This window comes from Oryctolagus cuniculus, chromosome 3, assembly GCF_964237555.1.
Source record: "Oryctolagus cuniculus chromosome 3, mOryCun1.1, whole genome shotgun sequence".
In the NCBI taxonomy this organism is placed as follows: domain Eukaryota; kingdom Metazoa; phylum Chordata; class Mammalia; order Lagomorpha; family Leporidae; genus Oryctolagus; species Oryctolagus cuniculus.
In genome coordinates this window covers 109,230,433-109,248,561 of record NC_091434.1, presented here as the reverse complement: position 1 = coordinate 109,248,561, position 18,129 = coordinate 109,230,433, and the positions used below count along the sequence as shown (strand labels likewise).

The 18,129-nt window shown below is 47.9% G+C and overlaps 1 protein-coding gene across 4 annotated transcripts in view; it reads left to right on the top strand.

Moving 5' to 3' along the window:
- Positions 1 to 18,129, top strand: part of MGAT5 (alpha-1,6-mannosylglycoprotein 6-beta-N-acetylglucosaminyltransferase) — a 369,059-nt gene that overhangs the window by 247,701 nt on the left and 103,229 nt on the right. For all 4 annotated transcript variants that reach the window (XM_051849614.2, XM_051849612.2, XM_070071008.1 and 1 more), the window contains exon 10: positions 525 to 658. In XM_051849614.2, the coding sequence (XP_051705574.1) occupies positions 525 to 658 (134 nt within the window). The remainder of the gene's footprint in view (positions 1 to 524; positions 659 to 18,129) is intronic.

Sequence of the window (18,129 nt, the reverse complement as noted above, 5' to 3'; positions counted from 1 at the left end):
GGGGCCCAAGGACCTGGGCCATCTAGGATTAAGTTTCAAACACACGAGTTTTACCACTTTACCAAAATCAAATGCCCTATTTAATTGATGTGATTGTTGAATGATGACTAACAGAGATAGTACGTATCATGCCCTTTAAACAGAATATAGCTGTAAAGATGGCAGATCTTTGTTTCTTCAGTAACTGTTGTTTGGCACCTGCTGTATACGCAGCCCTGGCTGGGTGCTAAGTGCACAGCCATGAACATGGAAGTCCTCTGTTGCAGCATTCTAGAAACTTCTTTAACCTTGTTCAAGTCAACCCACCTGGAGCAGGTGTTATATGGTGTGAGAGGGCTCGGGCTGTGCAGTCACAGTTGTAGATGTTTGGCTCTACTGAAACCTCCTGAGTCTTGGCTGGTCCTATTTCTAATTAAACACGTACGTCTGGTTTTGGTAGACCCTGAAATAAGGGCTGGACATTTACCTTTGGACAGTGGGGTCAGGGTTGTGGTTTCACACAAGTGACGGCTTGTGTCTTTCAGGTGCATGCTCCGAGTCCTGGATTCCTTTGGTACAGAACCAGAGTTTAATCATGCTAACTATGCCCAGTCCAAAGGCCACAAGACCCCTTGGGGGAAGTGGAATCTGAACCCTCAGCAGTTCTACACCATGTTCCGTGAGTATTTCTGCTTCGTGTGCTTTCCAGGGTGTTAGTGGCCCTAGACATCCCCCTGCCATCTCCTGTGGGTCTGTGCCCAGGATGCTAAGCCACGTGCGTGTGTGCTGCTGAACCTCATTCCTAGGGAATGACTGAGTTATTTTGTTTAAAAGGGAACTGAGAGTCCTCGTGAGTAATTTGGAATATTCTGGAGAAAAAAAAATGTTCAGTTTGAGTGTTATTGGGGGCATTTGGGGAAAGACTTTGGGCCGCCTTTGGATTGGCAGGTGCTCAACATGTCACCTACCACATAGATGGCAGCTAGGTCCCTGCATCATTCAAAAGGAATGAGATCGTCCATGTGGATTCCTTTTCCAAATACCTAAACCTAGATGAGTTAAATAGCAAACTCTCAAGAGTTGCACCTTTTGAAAATGGAACTATTTTAAGCTCAATCTTGTTCTCATGCTGACTTGGTGTCATTGTTAATAGCAATTTTCTTTGTATTCTGTTCTGCTGGGTGGTGGTACTGGGCTGTCTGGCCCCTACTGGGAGCCTCTTAGGAACTCTCTCTCCCTGCCCCTAGCCTCCTGGCCAAATAGGTAACTGAGGACTCTGAAGCCAAGCTAAATTGGACAGTGTTTGTGCCTCAAATAAATTTACTTTGCAAGTCAGTAGACCTTGGAGATGAGGTCAGTCCACTTCTGGAAATGACAGTTTGCGCAAGTTCAGTGTTGAATGTGAATACTCCAGTTGGAGAACCCTGTTCTCCAGTGCCCCCAGCACAGTGGTCACGGGGGTTCCAGTCTAGAGTTAACTTCTGTGGTCTGCATCTGTGTACTTTGTAAAGACCTGAGGGATGCCACCCTGCTTCTCCCCCTATGCAGCCCCCGCAGGCGCGCCTCTTCCCACGTTTACATTACATAACAGCATGTGTCGGACAAATGCTCAGGTGCCCAATATGAGAAGGGAGAATTCAGAAAGAGGACAGATAGTGAGGGGAGTAACTGTAAAAATCTGCTCAGGCTTAAAGGTCGTGTGTAGCTCAGACTGGTGAGAGTGTGCCGGGTTGTGTTGTGAGCAGTGTCGTTCCTGGAGCTCCATCACCCTGCCATTGCTGCCTGTCTCTAGGGCACAGATCAGGGGCCAAACTAATTTTTGGCTCATTAGGTGACAGATGGCTGACAGCATGATGAGACATGGTTGGAGTTAGCCCGTGGTCTGACTTGGCAGTGTCATTTTGAGAGACTGGGATAAGATGGTCAAAATAACCTATGTATTATGACCACAGAGTGACCTGTGTGTTGCGTTGAGTGAAATGAAATGATACCAGTGTCCACTGTGCCTTTCACTGTGTCCAGGGTGGAGGGGAGTAGACGCGCTAGCATGGGCAAAGTTCTCTACAACAGTGTTGGATGTGAAGTCCTCCAAACCCATTCTGTTCTTCACGGACGGAGGGTTTTCCTTCTCCTTCTTGACTGAATTGAAAGAAACTCACAGTTTCAAATATAACTGAAGACCAAATCATGAACCAATTTCTATTAACCTGGGGAGAGGGAATAAGTTTCCTACCTGGGACTCAGAAGTCAGCAAGGGGGCTGGTATTTAGCCTAATGATTAAGACTTGTTTCAGAGTCCTGTATCCCATATCGGAGTACCTGGGTTTGAGTCCTGATCCCAGTTCCAATTCCAGCTCCTGCTAATGTGCGCTCCGTGGTAATGGCTCAAGTAGTTGAATCCCTGCCACCCACATGGGAGACCTGTACTGAGTCCCCAGGTTCTGGCTTCTGCCTGGCACAGACCAGGTCATTGGAAGCATTTGGAGAGTGCACCAGCAGATGTGTGATCTCTCTCTCTTTTTCTCTTTGTCTCTCTCTCAAATAAAAATAAAGAATGCATCAGACATCAAGCCAAAAATTGATATATTCGATGGATTTTTTTTTAAAGAACCTTATGGCGAAACAACAGCAACCAGTAGCACTATGAGTAAAAGCAGCTACATGTTTTGACATTCCATTCCTAGTGTGAAGTATTTATATTGTCACTTAAAACTGCTGGAGTTAGGAACCAAGATTTCCGATACGGAAGAGGTGGAAAGTACTTTAAGAGCTTAGGGAAAGCCAACTGAACATCAGTTTGAATAGGAAACATCTGGAAAGAAGTGCCCAGTTCTCTAGGGAGAGCAGCCGAGTGGCAGTGAGAGTCCTTGGCAATGAGTGCCAGGTTGGGATTCCCCATTGCCTTTGTCCACTGCCGGGAGCCACCTCCTAGATAAACAGCTGATGCCAGATCTGAAGCAGGAAATGTTCAGGATGGGACATCTTACGTCAAAAAGCAAGGAGGGGACCGGCGCTGTGGCCCAGCAGGTAAAGCCTCCACCTGTGATGCTGGCATCCCATATAGGTGCCAGTTCTAGTCCCGGCTGCTCCTCTTCCAATCCAGGTCTCTGCTGTGGCCTGGGAAAGCAGTAGAAGATGGCCCCAGTCCTTGGGCCCCTGGATCCACATGAGAGACCCAGAAGAAGCTCCTGGCTTCGGATTAGCACAGCTCCGGCCACTGTGGCCATTTGGGGAGTGAACCAATGAATGGAAGACCTTTCTCTCTGTCTCTCCTTCTCATTGTCTGTAACTCTACCTCTTAAATAAAATATTAAAAAAAAAAAAAAAAAAGGAGGGGACCAGTGCTGTGGCCTAGCAGGTAAAGCCTCTGTGTGAGGCCAGCATCCTATATAGGTGCTGGTTTGAGTCCCAGCTGCTCCTCTTCCCATCCAGCTCTCTGCTATGGCCTGGGAAAGCAGTATAAGATGGCCCAAGTGCTTGAGCCCCTGCACCCATGTGGGAGACCCATAGGAAGCTCTTTTCTCCTGGCTTCAGATCCTGGCCATTTGTGGAGTGGACTAGCAAATGGAAGACATTTCTCTCTGTCTCCTCCCCACCCCCCAACTACTCCTCAAGTAAATAAACTTTAAAAATAAGGAGACTAAGAAGGACCACTGGGGTGGCATCAGAAGGAACAAGATCCCAAAGTGGGGTTGTTAGAGTATCAGGACACCCACTCCAGTGAGTGAAAAATAAATCTACCAGTCCACATTGATCACACCAAGCAGGAACACCCACCAAATATCAGCGGGTCACCTTTCTAAGTTGCTCAGACACCAACTCACGAGTGTGAAAAATGAAAAATCCAGCCTTGATCTTGACGTTTTAGTGCAGATTGTATTCGAAGGTAATCAAATGGTTGATGAGGAAGAAGTCGTTAATCATGGGAAATCACAGTTAATAAATGCAAACCAAATGACGAATTAGAAATCGAACCTCTTCAATGAATGCAGCAGTGCATCAAGACAGTCGTCGGTGGTGGCTGAGTAGATGCCGGGAAAGCACAGGCTGGTGGGAAATGTCCCCGGGGTGAAGCTGTCTTGAAGGAAAGGAATATGGAAATGAGCTGGGAGACGAAGAGATGTGAGACACGCTGAGTGTCTGGGCTGGAGAACCTGCTGCACCTTGCCTTGCAGAATCTGCCCGCCCGGGTGTGTCCTTGGAGAGAGCGGTGGGATGCCGTCCAGCCCTCTCTTTCCCATAGAGTGTTGCTGCCTTCCTTTGCTTGGGTAGATGTGGTTGCTCTGGTTGTCTGAAGGGAGAGGCAATTGCTTTGAATAGAAGAAGAAAGTGCCGAAAGAGTCTTAATCCTTGTCAGGTTGTGTGTGTGTGTGTGTGTGTGTGTGTGTGTTTAACTTATTTATTTGAGAGGCAGAGATTAGACAGGTCTTCCATCTGCTGGTTCAATCCCCAAATGGCTGCAATGGTCAGAGCTAGGCCAATCTGACGCCAGGAACCAGGAGCTTTTTCTGGGTCTCCCATGAGGGTGCAAAGGCCCAAGCACTTGGGCCATCTTCTACTGCATTCCCAGACCATTAACATAGAGCTGGATTGGAAGAGGAACAGCCAGGACTAGAACCGGCGCCCATATAGAATTCCAGCGCCATAGACAGAGGCTTAACCTATTATGCCACACAGCGTCAACCCCTCCTTGTCAGTTTCTTAAAAAAATAAATGAGTTTGCTAGTCCTTAATATGAGAGGTTTTCAGAAAGTTCATGAAAAACGTGCATTCTGAGACTATGCATGGATTTAAGGTTTTTTGGGGTTTTGTTTTTGTTTTGCAGCAAAGTGAACTTTAATTCCATTTGCCCATTTCTTTAGGTCTAAACAGTTTTGAAATCAGGCATAGTTTTTTCATAATAGGCGTTTTCCATAAATATTTTAAAGATTCCTGGTATGCATTTCAAAACATTTTTGTACCAAAATAAGCTGATTTTGTCATCCCATTTTTCACCCACTTTTGGAGGTGCTCTGTGTGACTGAAGTGTTGATAAGCACATGTACTTGGGGTGTCCTTAGATTGTGCCCTCCTCGTGGAGTATGCAATGAGAAGTCTGCAGAGAGGGCTCTGCAGTGGTCGGTCAGGCCATCAGGCCCACGCCTCTGTGTCTAGGGTTCTGGTCCCCCTGCAGCAGAGCGAGCCTGGAAGGAAGGAAATGAAGACTCACCACTGAGGCTATTTATAGGAGCAGTGAAATGAAACACCCTGGACCAGAACTGTTTGCCCTCTTAAATATCCCTATTACATTTCTCATATGAAGTCCTTCTCTCCTTCTCCAGTCCATTTTTTTTTTTTCATGGAATTTCTACAGCCTTAAAAGCCTGGCTTTTCTGTATCATTTTGTTCCAGTCTCAGGAGTTCCCTGGCACTGACTCGTGAGCATTCCCTGTGCAGTAGGGCGTGTCCAGGTGTGCCAGCATCTTCTTCCCAACTTCTAGTGGGGTTGGTGGTCAGACGACACTACGTTTATTACATTTACAGGATTAAAAAAATTGAAAGATGAAGTTGGGGAGAAGAGGGAGAGCTCTTCCATCTGCTGGTTCACTCACCAAATGGCCTGGTGGCTGGGGCTGGGCTAGGCTGAAGCCAGAAGCCGTGAACTCCATCCAGGTCTCGCACATGGGTGCAGGGCCAAGCACTTGGGCCATCCTCTGCCGTTTTCCTAGGCACATTAGCAGGAAGCTGGATTGGAAGTGGAGCAGCTGGGATTTGGACTGGCACTGGGATGCTGGCGTTGCTGGTAGCAGCTTAACCCGCTGCCCCACAGCACTGGCCACTGACCTCTTCTACTGATTGTGGCTTTTTCCAGGAAGCTGTTAGATCTGCCTATTCCTTCTCCTAAGCTCTGGCTCCTGCTTTGTTCTCTTGTCCGTTTTCTCACAAGACTTCTGACCTAGGCCTTTGAATTGACAGCAGAGCCAGCTCAAGGGAGCTCAGCTTGGACCCAGCTATGCCTCTGCAGACTGTGGTGCCTTCTGTGTGTCCATGTGTCATGTCCAAGTGCCAAAGCAAAATGCTGCAGATGTTAAGCCCCCTAGCCTGGAGCCCCATTCCTTTCTCTCTTCCACCTCACTCCTCCCATGCCCCACGCCCCAGCCCTGGTCTCTGTGAAGACACCCCCAGCCCCTCACTACTGTGCCTCTTTCAGATCACCTTCTCAGCAGTAGTAGTCTTTCCTATCAGATTCCATTTCAATGACTTCTTTCCAATTCAACTGTAAGAAGAATGGTAGCCCTCTGACAAGACCCCAGAAAGCCTCCCCCTAGCAAAGGTGGGTCCCTACCCCAAGTATAACCCTGGTGTCCCTTGCACACAGATGTTTCCGTGTGTTTGTAACACGCATGCTAATACTGCATATCCTTTACTGCACTTGTACTATCGTAACTTATTTCAAGGTTCTACTCATATTTGGAAAACCGTCATTTTCAGAGCTGCTTCAGAGGCCACTGAGGGGCTGTTTGTCTTGGCAAAGCTTTTGTGATTTCTTGTCAGGGATTCACTGCTGCATTCTCCCTGCTTGCCATGGACTTGGCCTGGCTCTGTGTCTGAGAGTTACTTCAGTCTCCATCTTTACTATGTGTGTTCTGCTGGTTTTAAACACCTCAATGCCTCTCTTATTTCATCCAGACAAGGTGCGGTTTGCTTCAGTAACAGTGAAAAAAAGCCTACCTACACAGAAAAATAAAATAGAGTAAGTTTGTCTATACCATTTAGGAGAGAAAAATAAAACCCTCGAATTGATAACTTGCACTGTGAATTACCCTAGGTGTGGATAGCTGTAATTATCCATGCTCCGCACATTTTCATGGCTTCATGTGGTTATGTGGAAACATTGGCCATGGTACAACATGGTGATCTAACTGAATTTTTTGCCTTCTTTCTCTGGAGACCCGCTGAAAGGAGCAATAGGCAGACATTGTGAGATTCTTGTCCCTGCTGTCAGGTTGCATCTCAGACCTTAGGTATTTTTAAATTTTTTTTAATTTGAAAGAAACAGGGAAGAGAGATCTTCCATCTGCTAATTCACTCCCCAAATGGCCACAACAGCTAGGGTGGGCCAGACCGCAGTTGGAAGATTCTTCTGGATCTCCCACATGAGTGGCAAGGTCTCAAAGACTTGGGCCATCCTCTGCTGCTTTCCCAGGCATATTAACAGAGAGCTGCATCAGAAGCGGAGCCTTAATTTACTGTGCCAAGCGCCAACCCCTGCTCAAATACATTTTAAAACATTGGGGTCAGCATTGTGGCACAGCCAGTTAAGCTGCTGCCTCCAGCGCCAGCATCCCATATGAGCACAAGTTCAAGTCCTGGCTGCTCCACTTCCAATCCAGCTCCCTGCTAATGTTCCTGGGAAAGCAGCAGAAGGTGGTCCGAGTACTTGGGACCCTGCCACCCTCCTGGGAGACCTAGATGGAGTTCAAGGTTCCTCTCCCTGCTCTCCCCTCTCCCCCCGCCCCCCGCCTTTCAAATAAATAAGAAATCTTAGAAGAGAAACCGAATCTTCCTAACAGCCTTGCTATCCATGTGTCTAATGTTCCTCATCCCCAAGCAATGGTTGTTTGTATAGGTTGGTTTTATTGATATATTTGTTTCTTGAGTACGTGCAATGCTTTAGCCATCATTCACAATGTGACGGCACCAAACAGTTTGCCTGCTGTGTGCTCACATTGGGTGTCACAGTCCAGGCTGGAAATAGGCAGGCTTTTTGGTACTCAGGGAAATTAGAGGCCGAAAAGAAAGCCGTAACTATGAACTGAGTAAAGCAGATTGAGCCGACAGAGAGAGGTCTTCCATCCACTGGTTCGCTCTCCAAATGACCACAAAGCCAGTGCTAGGCCAGCCTGAAGCCAGGAACCTGGAATTGCATCCTAGCCTCCCATGCAGTTGGCAGGGACCCAAGCACTTGGGCCATCTTCTGCCTGCCCAGGCACATTAGCTGGGAGCTGGATCAGAAGCAGAGACAGCACTTAATTCCAGGCACATGGATATGGGCTGTAGGAGTTCCAAGAGGCGGCTTAACCCGCTGGGCCACAATGCCCGCCTCTGGACCACACCTGGAGACTCTTTGCCCTCCCTGGGGAGCAGGCAGGTGAGGTGAGGAGCACAGGTTCCAGGCCTAAAGGACTTTGGAAGTCCGGCCTCTGCCATGTCACCTGCTGCCTTCCACTGTGGTGAGCCAGTTAGAGAGTGTCTTCCTGTTTATCCCCAGGGCAGGGGCATGCACACCACGTGCGTGACCTAGCTCTGTGCAGAACAGCTAGGCAGATTCTTTGCATTCTGCCCTGCATGCCAGCCACCACTGCCCCCGACCCACTACCTTTGGCGTTCGGCAGTTGACCTCCGGTGGTGGCTTTGGCTCATGAGCCAGCAGAGCAGGCCTACCGTGACATTGGCAGAGCGGCCGCATGGTGTCTGGCACTGAAGCCCCCTGCTCAGCGTGGAGCCACCAGCACAGGGCACAGCCTCTGCAGGCCCCGCCATGCTCTCTCACTCCCCTCCACCAGCGTCCCCCGAGCAAGGGTATGGTGGGACCAGCGCTCTGAGCTTCCAAGGCGAAGGAGGCGCGGAGGAATATCACCCACCTGCAGTATGGGGGCCTGGAGCTTCCTGAACCCCCACTGACACCCAGCAGCCTGGGCACCATCCCTAGGGCATCCTGACAAGGTTCTGGAAGCTTCTTCTCTGGTCTCAGGTGAACACCTGGTTGCTTCGTGGCGTCTGGGAGGAGGCCCGGGGTTCACCTGCCCACAGACCTCCTAAATCTTGGCTCCTGTTTTGAGTCCTCCGCTGTGTGGCCCAGCTGCTCAGTGCTGTCATCTAGCCTCTGCCTGCCTGCCTGCCTGCCTGCCGGCCTCTCCAGAAGAGCCTGGTGTCACTACCTTTGGGGAAGCAGTTTTAGTGAAAATGGAAACATAACGCGGCTTTCTGTGGGCAGTTTTTACACCAGATTTCTTATTCTTCTATCACGTCTGCTTTTATCATGGGAATCGGCAGAAATGTCACAAGTGTCCTGGCAGCTCAAAGTCTTCCGTGACGTTTTATAGGATGCTTTTCAAGCTTACCAACAAAATCAGCTGCAATGTAAGCTGGAAACGGGCATCCTGGTTGGTACCTTTGACAGTTCGCTTTGCTTGGTCTGGGTTACGTCCATCCATCCACCATTTATTTATTTAATTGGGATACATAAAAGAGCCTTTATCTACTTCAGCATGACTTTGTTTTTTAGGGATTTATTTATTTGAAAGGCAGAGTTACAGAGAAACAGAGGTAGAGGTAGAGGTAGAGAGAGAGAGAGAGAGGTCTTCCCTCTGCTGGTTCACTCCCTAGATGGCTGCAAGGGCCGGAGCTGCGCCGATCTGAAGCCAGGAGCTTCTTCCAAGTCTCCCACATGGGTGCAGGGGCCCAAGGACTTGGGCCATCTTCTACTGCTTTCCCAGGCCACAGCAGAGAGCTGGATCAGAAGTGGAGCAGCCGGGACTCGAACTGGCGTCCACATGGGATGCTGGCACTGCAGGCGGTGGCTTTATCCGCCATGCCACAGCGCTGGCTCCAAGCATGACATCATTAAGTAGAGTTCAAGGTTGGCTTGCTTACTTGTGATCTCCAGCCCCGAATTATTATTTCTTATTTATTGCCTGTGTGTCCAGCTGCAAGTCCTCAGTGGAGGGATCACCGTTGTTTGCTTGTGTGTCCTCACCATTTTGCTCCCTGCCTGGATCATTCTCAGTGCTCAATGTGCTGAATGTTGAATGCAGGGCAGCGTGTAGAACCCTGCGACGCCAGTTTTCCATGTCACTATCTCTGATCTGTTTCCCTCCTTGCCGACATCTACTTTGTGGCCTACAAGGGAGAATCTATTAATTTGTCAATTCCGGAAATGCTAACATAACACTGATCATCTCCAGGGTTGAGGCTGGGGTCTGGGATGGAGTAGGAAGCAATTGTGGCTAGTGATGAATTCCAAGAATGGCTTTGGTTTTGGAGCTTGTATGCTAAGAACATGATGCTGGAGGTGGTTCCGGCATGGCCTGCTATGGCCTGCTAACGTAGGTTTCCCATTCACGAAGTTTCCAGTTCACAAAGCTCTCACAAAATCCTGACTCGGTTCCTTCTGGGCTCTGGCAGTCAGGCACGTGACACATGGCCCGTCCTCAGGCAGCACAGTGAAGTGTGATCAGGGCTTGGACTCTCCGTGGTCACCGAGAGCAAAGGAGGGGGGTTTCCACTGTCGTGGGGAGTCAGGAAACCCCTCAACTGGAGCCAGGCTTCAGCGTGCAGGGGGTGAAGATTTCCAGCAGGAAGCCGCCCCCAGTCTCATATGTGTTTCCAAGCAGTGTTGTAACAACCTTTTTTGCCAGGCAGCATAGAGCGGTGGACTGGGGCTGGGAGCAGGGAGGAAGGGGGTGTGGCTGTGAGTGTGGAGGCCACTTAGAAGTCCACAGTGGTGTTTATGAGGAGCAGTGACATCTGATATGTGTTAATGTCAACAGGAAGCAGAAGCATCTAAATGCCGTGCGGTGGGGCGTGTGTGCTAGGATCTCTTTCAGGTTGGCTTGGTCACACGGCTGTGTTAGCTCTTGTCCCTGGGAGTTGCTGATGCCCCGTCTCAGCAAATTGGGGGTGAGGGCAGGGGGTGGTGTCGTGATGGTCTCCTTTCCCTCCGCTTACCTCTAAGTCGAAGTCGTTCTCGAGCATACCATGCTCACCGGCGTGCACAGGGACCATCTGCAGCCCTTACCCCTCCCTGCTTTCTCAGGGAGTGCTGGGAGCAGGCATTTCCATCCATGTCCCACGTAGAGGGCCTGGGTTCCACGTCTGACTCCAGCTGTCTGCTAATGCAGACCTAGGAGGCAGCAGTGATGGTTCCTGCCACCCACAGGGGAGTCCTGGATCGCATGCTCGGATCCTGCTTTGGCTCAGCCCAGCCCTGGCTGTTGTGGGCATTTGCAGAGTGAACCAGCAGATAGTAGCTCTCTATCTCCCAAAAGTGAAACAGATAAAAACCGTGGTGCTGGCTAGGCATGAGAAATGATTAGCAGGAAGTGAATCTGCTAAACCCGTCTCTTCCCCTGAGCCCTGGTCAGGTAGCATCCCCAGGGCCATGTGAGCACCTTGGGAGGCCCAGCGAGTGGAGGGAATCCATGACAACCAGCTGCGTGGAACAGAGCCACATGCTGTGGGGGAAGGGTGGTCCATTGCTCAGAGGGCGCCAGCAGAGCAGGGTGACAGGGCACCCCCGTGGGACAGATGTGTCCAGGCGCAGCACGCACGGGCGTGCAGTGATGTGCTATGCTTATGACCCAGAAGGACGTCTGGGCACGTTGTGTGAGTGGAAGAAGATGATTACACGGAGGAGATGTAATGGGATCCAGTTGCAGTGTGAGGATAAAAAAGATCTAGAAGCCGAAGGAAGAGCCCACGGATGGCAGTCCTTTCCAGGCGGTGAGATGACGGGCGGCTTCTTCCTTACATCTTTCTCTATTATCTAAAAAACAAAAATGTGCACTGAAGATGTCTTTCTGTGTTAAACAGGAGAATGAATAAAACAGTTGTGTAGAGGGGAAAGAAAAGCTTGTTTATTGCAGAAATCTTGGAAAACTTGATGAGGCCCAGACTAAGAAGGGTGGAGAGGAGGGGGTGAATTGATGGACTTGGGGAGGCTGGGTCTCCCCAAGACATGGGGACCGACCAGTCCATGGGCTACAGAATGAGCAAGCCCAGGCTGGTTCTGGGGTCTCTGTTCTTAGTGACCCAGTGATGTGGCTGTAATGCAACGTGCCTTGAAGTGTTCGGGGCTTGCTGGCAGAAAAACAGCCCTTACAGATGTGTGCGACTGAAGGGAAGGTCAGTTCTACTTAACAATATTTTTGAATTATAATTTAAAAGAAGGCATGGTGACTTGCTAGATAATATGTTGTGCCTGAGCGAGTGCCGACAGAGGAGCACCACACACTGATAAAGTTTGACCGGCCTTATTGCTAGCAGTGGAGAGTGGGCTCATGACTAAAAGAACTCTCAACCCTGAAGCTCAAAGCAACAGGTTTTATAAAGGCAAAAACCACAAGGAGGGAAGGGGGAATATGTGGTTGCTAGGATTGTGGGGATACATGGTTACTGGGGTCAAGCTGACCCAAGGCCTATGCAAAAATACTATCAATAATAGTCTTGACAGTACCAATTACGATCTTGACATTAGTCCAGGTATTAACCCTAAGTTATGTGTGGGACATAGACAAATTACAATATTAGCATTAATCCATGTGCAGCCTTTTTTTTCCCTTAAAGATTTATCTATTCATTTTAAAGGCAGAGTTATAGAGAGGCAGGGGCACAGAGAGAGAGAGAGAGATAGAGAGAGAGGGAGGTCTTCGATTCGCTAGTTCACTCCCTAGATAGCTGCAATGGCCAGAGCTGTGCTGATCCGGAACCAGGAGCCAGGAGCTTCTTCCGGGTCTCCCATGCAGGTACAGGGGCCCAAGGACCTGGGCCATCTTCTACTGCTTTCCCAGGCCATAGCAGAGAGCTGGATCAGAAGTGGAGCAGCCAGGACTTAAACTAGCACCCATATGGGATGCTGGCACTGCAGGTGGTGGCTTTACCTGCTATGCCACAGTGCAGCCCCCAGCCTGTTTTAAGCTTGAGCGATCATGCTAGAGTTTCTGTGTTCTGCCAAGTGGGATGTTGCATACTGTTATTGTCTTAGTTGTAGACCATAGTTGGTTTCAGACCATGCTCTCACAGTGGGGGGTGCTTTGTCAAGATGGACTCTCGGGTGCTCTAAAATGGAGTCCCTCCATCGGGGTGTCACTTCGAATAGTGTAGGCTTCATTTGTTGAGTACAGAACAACAGCTTAAGGGCAACAACTCTGCTTTAATCCCTGAATTCCTACCATAGGCCCTAGTCTATGGAAGGAGCACTCTGAAATGTTGATCCAAGAATGAGTTATTCAAGCAAATAGTGTTTTCCTGTGTGTTTAAATGACCTACAGTAGTTTCCAGATTTATGGAGTGCAATGTGACATTTCAATACATACTTAACAATGTGTAATTGGCATGGTTGTCATCTTAAACATTTATCATATCTTTGTGTTGGGAACATTCAAAGTCCCGTCTGCTAGCTAGCTTGAAATATACAATTAGTTGTTGTCAACTGTTGTTACCCCACTGAGCTATAGAGCCCTACAAGTTATTCCTGTTATCCACCTATGCTACTTAATAGGATTTCTTTAAAGTAATCGTGACCATAATTTGCTTAGTTAACACATCAAACCAATGTATAATCGTTTGCAAATTGGTGCGTCCAAAGTGTTTAAAATACTTTTCTTTAAGAGAAAAATTATTTGAAAGAGTTAGAAAAAAGAGATCTTCCGGTTGCCCCTCTTCCAGGCCAGCCCTCTGCTGTGGCCCGGGAGTGCAGTGGAGGATGGCCCAGGTGCTTGGGCCCTGCACCCCATGGGAGACCAGGAAAAGCACCTGGCTCCTGGCTCCTGCCATTGGATCGGTGCGGTGCGCCGGCCGCAGCGCGCCTGCCGCGGCGGCCATTGGAGGGTAAACCAACGGCAAAGGAAGACCTTTCTCTCTGTCTCTCTCTCTCACTGTCCACTCTGCCTGTCAAAAGAAAAAAAAAAAAAAAAAAAAAAAAAAAGAAAAAAGAGATCTTCGATGGCTCATTACACAAATGCAGTCAGCAACCAGGGTTGGACCAGGCTGAAGCCAGGAACCAGGCACTCCATCTGGGTCTCCTGTATGGGTAGTTGGGACCCAAACACTTGGGCCCTTATCTTATCTGCTGCCTCCCAGGCTCATTAGCAGGAAGTTGGCTTGGAAGCAGAGTCAGAACACTGGCACTGTGACATGGCTTGTTGGCATCGCAAACAGGGACCGAACCTGCTGCGCCACAATGCCTGTCCCTTTAGTGCTTTTCTCAGTAAGAGAAGATGTTTCTCTGAAATCGTCATTATTATTCTTTTACTTGGGAAGAGGTTTATTTTCATTCGCAGTCTTGGAGGTACCAGTCCAAGATCGGGCAGGCCTCACTAGTCCGCCCTCTGGTGATTGCATTCTTGCAATCTTGTATTCCAGAGTCTACATGGAACGACACATGGCAAGAGGCAGCACAGGTGTCTGTGTGTCCCCTTATAATGCCACCATGATCTGATCATGGGCCCCATTCCAACAGCCGAATTCAGTCTAATCACTGCTCAAATGCTCCACCTCTAAATATTACAGTTCGATTAAGGTTTCACCTTAGTACAATTAACTTACAACTTTAGGATTTAAACATCTGCATGAGTTCAGGAGCCGGTCTTGTTCAAATCATGGCCCTTTCCTTTCTTCCTCCCTTTTCTGTTTTTTAGTTTTGTGTGCATTTGTTTATGATAATGGTAAATTCGAAATGCGTACAGAAGAAGGCAGACTATATAGCGAGCACCCATGTATCCATTGCCCCAGCTTCAACAGTTATCAACTCATTGCCAGTTTTATTTCAGCTCTACTTCTGCCAGCTTCCCATCTGTACTGTCTTATTTTGAAGCTCATCACTGACAGCGTATCATTTCATCCATAAATGCATCAGAATATATCTCGAAAAGAAAAAAAAACTTTTTTGTTTTAAATGGGCCATAATAGAGGGTTGTCATTCCCAGATGGAAATGTACTAGTATTCTTCCTTTTAAAAATATCTTTCATTTTTTATTTATGTATTGGAGAGGCAGAAAGAGAGAGGGAGAGATTTCCTCCATGGGCATTGGTTCACTTACCAATTACTGCCACTGGCCCCTGGCTTCAGTTTGGCCATGCCCTGGCTGTTCTGGGCATTTGGGGAGTCAACCAGTGAATGGAAAAATCTCTCACCCGCAGCCTCACCTGTGTCACTTTGTCTTTCAGACAAACAAAGGAATCTTTTTACGAAGCGTGTAAGGTGTGATATATCACGCTGTTCTGTTTTCCCCACAGTGAAACTTCGTGATATGGCCAGTTGAGGCTGACTTTCCCTCCTGTGCTACTGTCCACTGGCCCTGTGGCAGAGCATTGAAAATATGCTGCGTTAGGGGCCAAAATCTAGTGTCTCACTAGATTAGTCTACACAAGGAAAAGAAATGTCCAATTTACCTAATGCAGCAGTGGTTCTCCTTGTGTTCATTTACAGGGACATAAATCCAATTTGTGCTTAATTTTCCCGCATTTTAAAAGTTGTTTTTAAGACAATTTTCTGTCATGCAGAATGAGTCATGTCTTAGTTTATCCATTTGTTTCAGCAAGTTGCCCTAAAAATTTGGGGTTTAAAACAACCTTATTCTTTTAGCTCTGAAAATCTTATTGAGGGCTGGTGCTGTGGCACAGCGGGTTAAAGCTGTGGCCTGCAGCGCCGGCATCCCATATGTGCGCTGGTTCTAGTCCTGGCTGCTCCACTTCTGAGTCAGCTCTCTGCTATGGTCTGGGAAAGCAGTAGAAGATGGTCCAAGTCCTTGGGCCTCTGCACCCATGTGGGAGACCTGGAAGAAGCTCCTGGCTTCAGATCAGCACAGCTCTGGCCATTGTGGTCATTTGGGGCGTGAACCAGCAGATGGAAGACTGCTCTATCTCTTTCCCTCTCTTTCTGTCTCTCTCTGGCTCTACCTCACTCTATAATTGTCTTTCAAATAAATAAAATAAATCTTAAAAAAAAAATCTTATTGAGCTGTTTGAGGAGAGTGGGCACACATGTGCTCCCACGTCCTGATTCACTCTTCACGTGCCTGAAATAGCCAGAGCTGAGCCAAGGCAAAGCTGGGAGCTAGGAACGCAATCCAGGTCTCCGACAGCAGTAGCAGGGACCCAAGTACTGGGGGCATAGGTCTGCTGCCCAAGGCGAGCATTAGCAGGAAGCTGGAATCAGGAGTCGGAGCCAGGAGTTGAATCCAGGCGCTCTGATGAGAGACGTGAGCACCCTAACAGGACTCTTAACTGCTGTGCCAGATGCCTGCCCTCATTCATGTGATTTTGATTGATACATTAGGAATTCTGAAGGGGCTTCCATGGGCGCGTTTCCTCCCGGCTGAGGCAGAAAGGGTAAGGGGGTTGGAGTTGGAGGGCGGAGTCTACCTCCACGATGGCTTCTGGACTCACACGTATGGTCTGTCTTGGGCTCTTGGTGCACACATTCCTGGAGGGCCTTTCCCCTTGGGCTGGGATTATCAGGTGTGTTAGCCTCGGAGCGGCTGCTCGTCTTACATGACAGCTGGCTTCCATGACAGAAAGCGGAAGCTGCCAGCCCCTGAAATTCTGGATACGGCATCATTTTGGCTGTGTTGTTGGCAAAGCAGTTCCAGCCCAGCTCTGATCCTAGAGCGTGAACGAATAGACGAGATGGGTGTGGTGGGCAGATGTGTGTCCATTGTTAACTTGATAGATCATCTTCCAGGTATCGTTTGCACATGGGAGGCTTGAATCGCATTTCTGGAGCTCATCAGGAGCTCGTCATAAGGCCTGCTGAGCGTGGATCTGTGTGATTATCTAATTCTGGCTTACGGGCCTCACAAATACGGAGGATTTTGAAAAAAATAACTAATGACAATCACATCACCTTCCATTTGATGGCTGAAAATGTCTGTGTTTTATCTAACCAAAACTATTTTCCTTCTCAAAACACCACAAAATATTCATTGGAAGAAGGCTGGAAAGTAGTTATTTAAGTGAAAATACTAAGAATTAGTGTGATGAAATCCTGTAAAAAAACAAAATCAGTGAAAGCCACATTTATACTATTTCTTCCCTGCCATACACACATTTTTATACATATATATATATATATTTGTGAGTTATTTCAGTACAAACCCAATACATACCTTAGGTCTGAGGGTGAGCCTTGGGTGTGTTTGATATCATATAGGATCAAGATAAAAGGGAATACTTAATTTTGGCCTTTTAACATCTCTGGGTAAAAGCAAAGATGTCTTGATGGTGAATCAAGTTCTTGGTTGCATCACAAGCTGAGATACCATGCCCGCCTGTAGCTCAGCTATTTAACATTTAGATTATTATTTAATACTAAAAATTCTTTTTCTATTCCAAATTATTTTGGGTTGACTGCAGTCTCATTTTATGCTCACTCTCCATTTTGTCAGCGTGATAACAGCGTGCTTCAGTTTTCAGAGTTAAGGTCCACTGAGGGCACAGTTAGAGCTTGCGCCGTTCAGTTATATATGGGCACGCGTGTCTAGGTGCCCACACATACATACTCATAGAGAATTTGTTCTTGTTTTACTTATTTTTAGTACACTGAGTCTTTAATAAGTTAATATCTACTTAGATTTTTACTGAAGAGGAATACGTAGGATTTTTTTCTATAATTTAGTTTTTCCACTGAGCTTTTATCTAATTTGATGGTTGTAATCTTCAAATTGAACACATGCAGCCAAGTTTGGGTTGAGCCAGAGTGTATCTCATTTGCTAATTTCGTAAAAGGTTTCATGACATACCCTGACAGAGTTGGAGACGTGTGGAATGATCCCTAAATGCAGGACTCAGCATCCTTAAGTCAGGAGAATGAAGATGTTGTCTTGGCATGCCAAGGCTTGCGTAATGAAGTTTAGCACTGAGAAGGCGGGCACGGTGACCTGAAGCAAGGTCCGCAATGGAAAGAGCTGCCTGAGCTTATTTTCAGAACATTATTGACGTTTCACAAATCTCCTGTAGTCTGTAGCATGTAAAGGTCTCATTGTGGTCCCGTGTGCACAAGGTACAAGCAGCTCCAGAAACCCAGGGACGAGGGCATGTGCGGGGCGTTCATAAGGTTTGTGGAGAAGTAGAATTTGAAAGAGAAGTTTCCATTTCATGCCTCCCAATTTTGAAATCTCTGCCTGGTTTCTTCATAATGTCCGTGTTCGGTGTTCCGTGAGCTCTGTATAAAGACCCCTTGTGTATAATTGGAGGCTCGTGTGTGCTGTAGTTTACCTTACAATGTGATTTGCCTCTAAAGCCTGGTTTACCACTGAGTTCGCAGGGTTCAGAAGGTGGAATATTTGGACACTAAGCAGCGAGGGTTCTGAATCCCAGCATTGCCATTTCCTGATACATAGACCTGAGGTAGCTTAAGTAAATCTTGGGCTGTTTTCTCATGTGCACAAA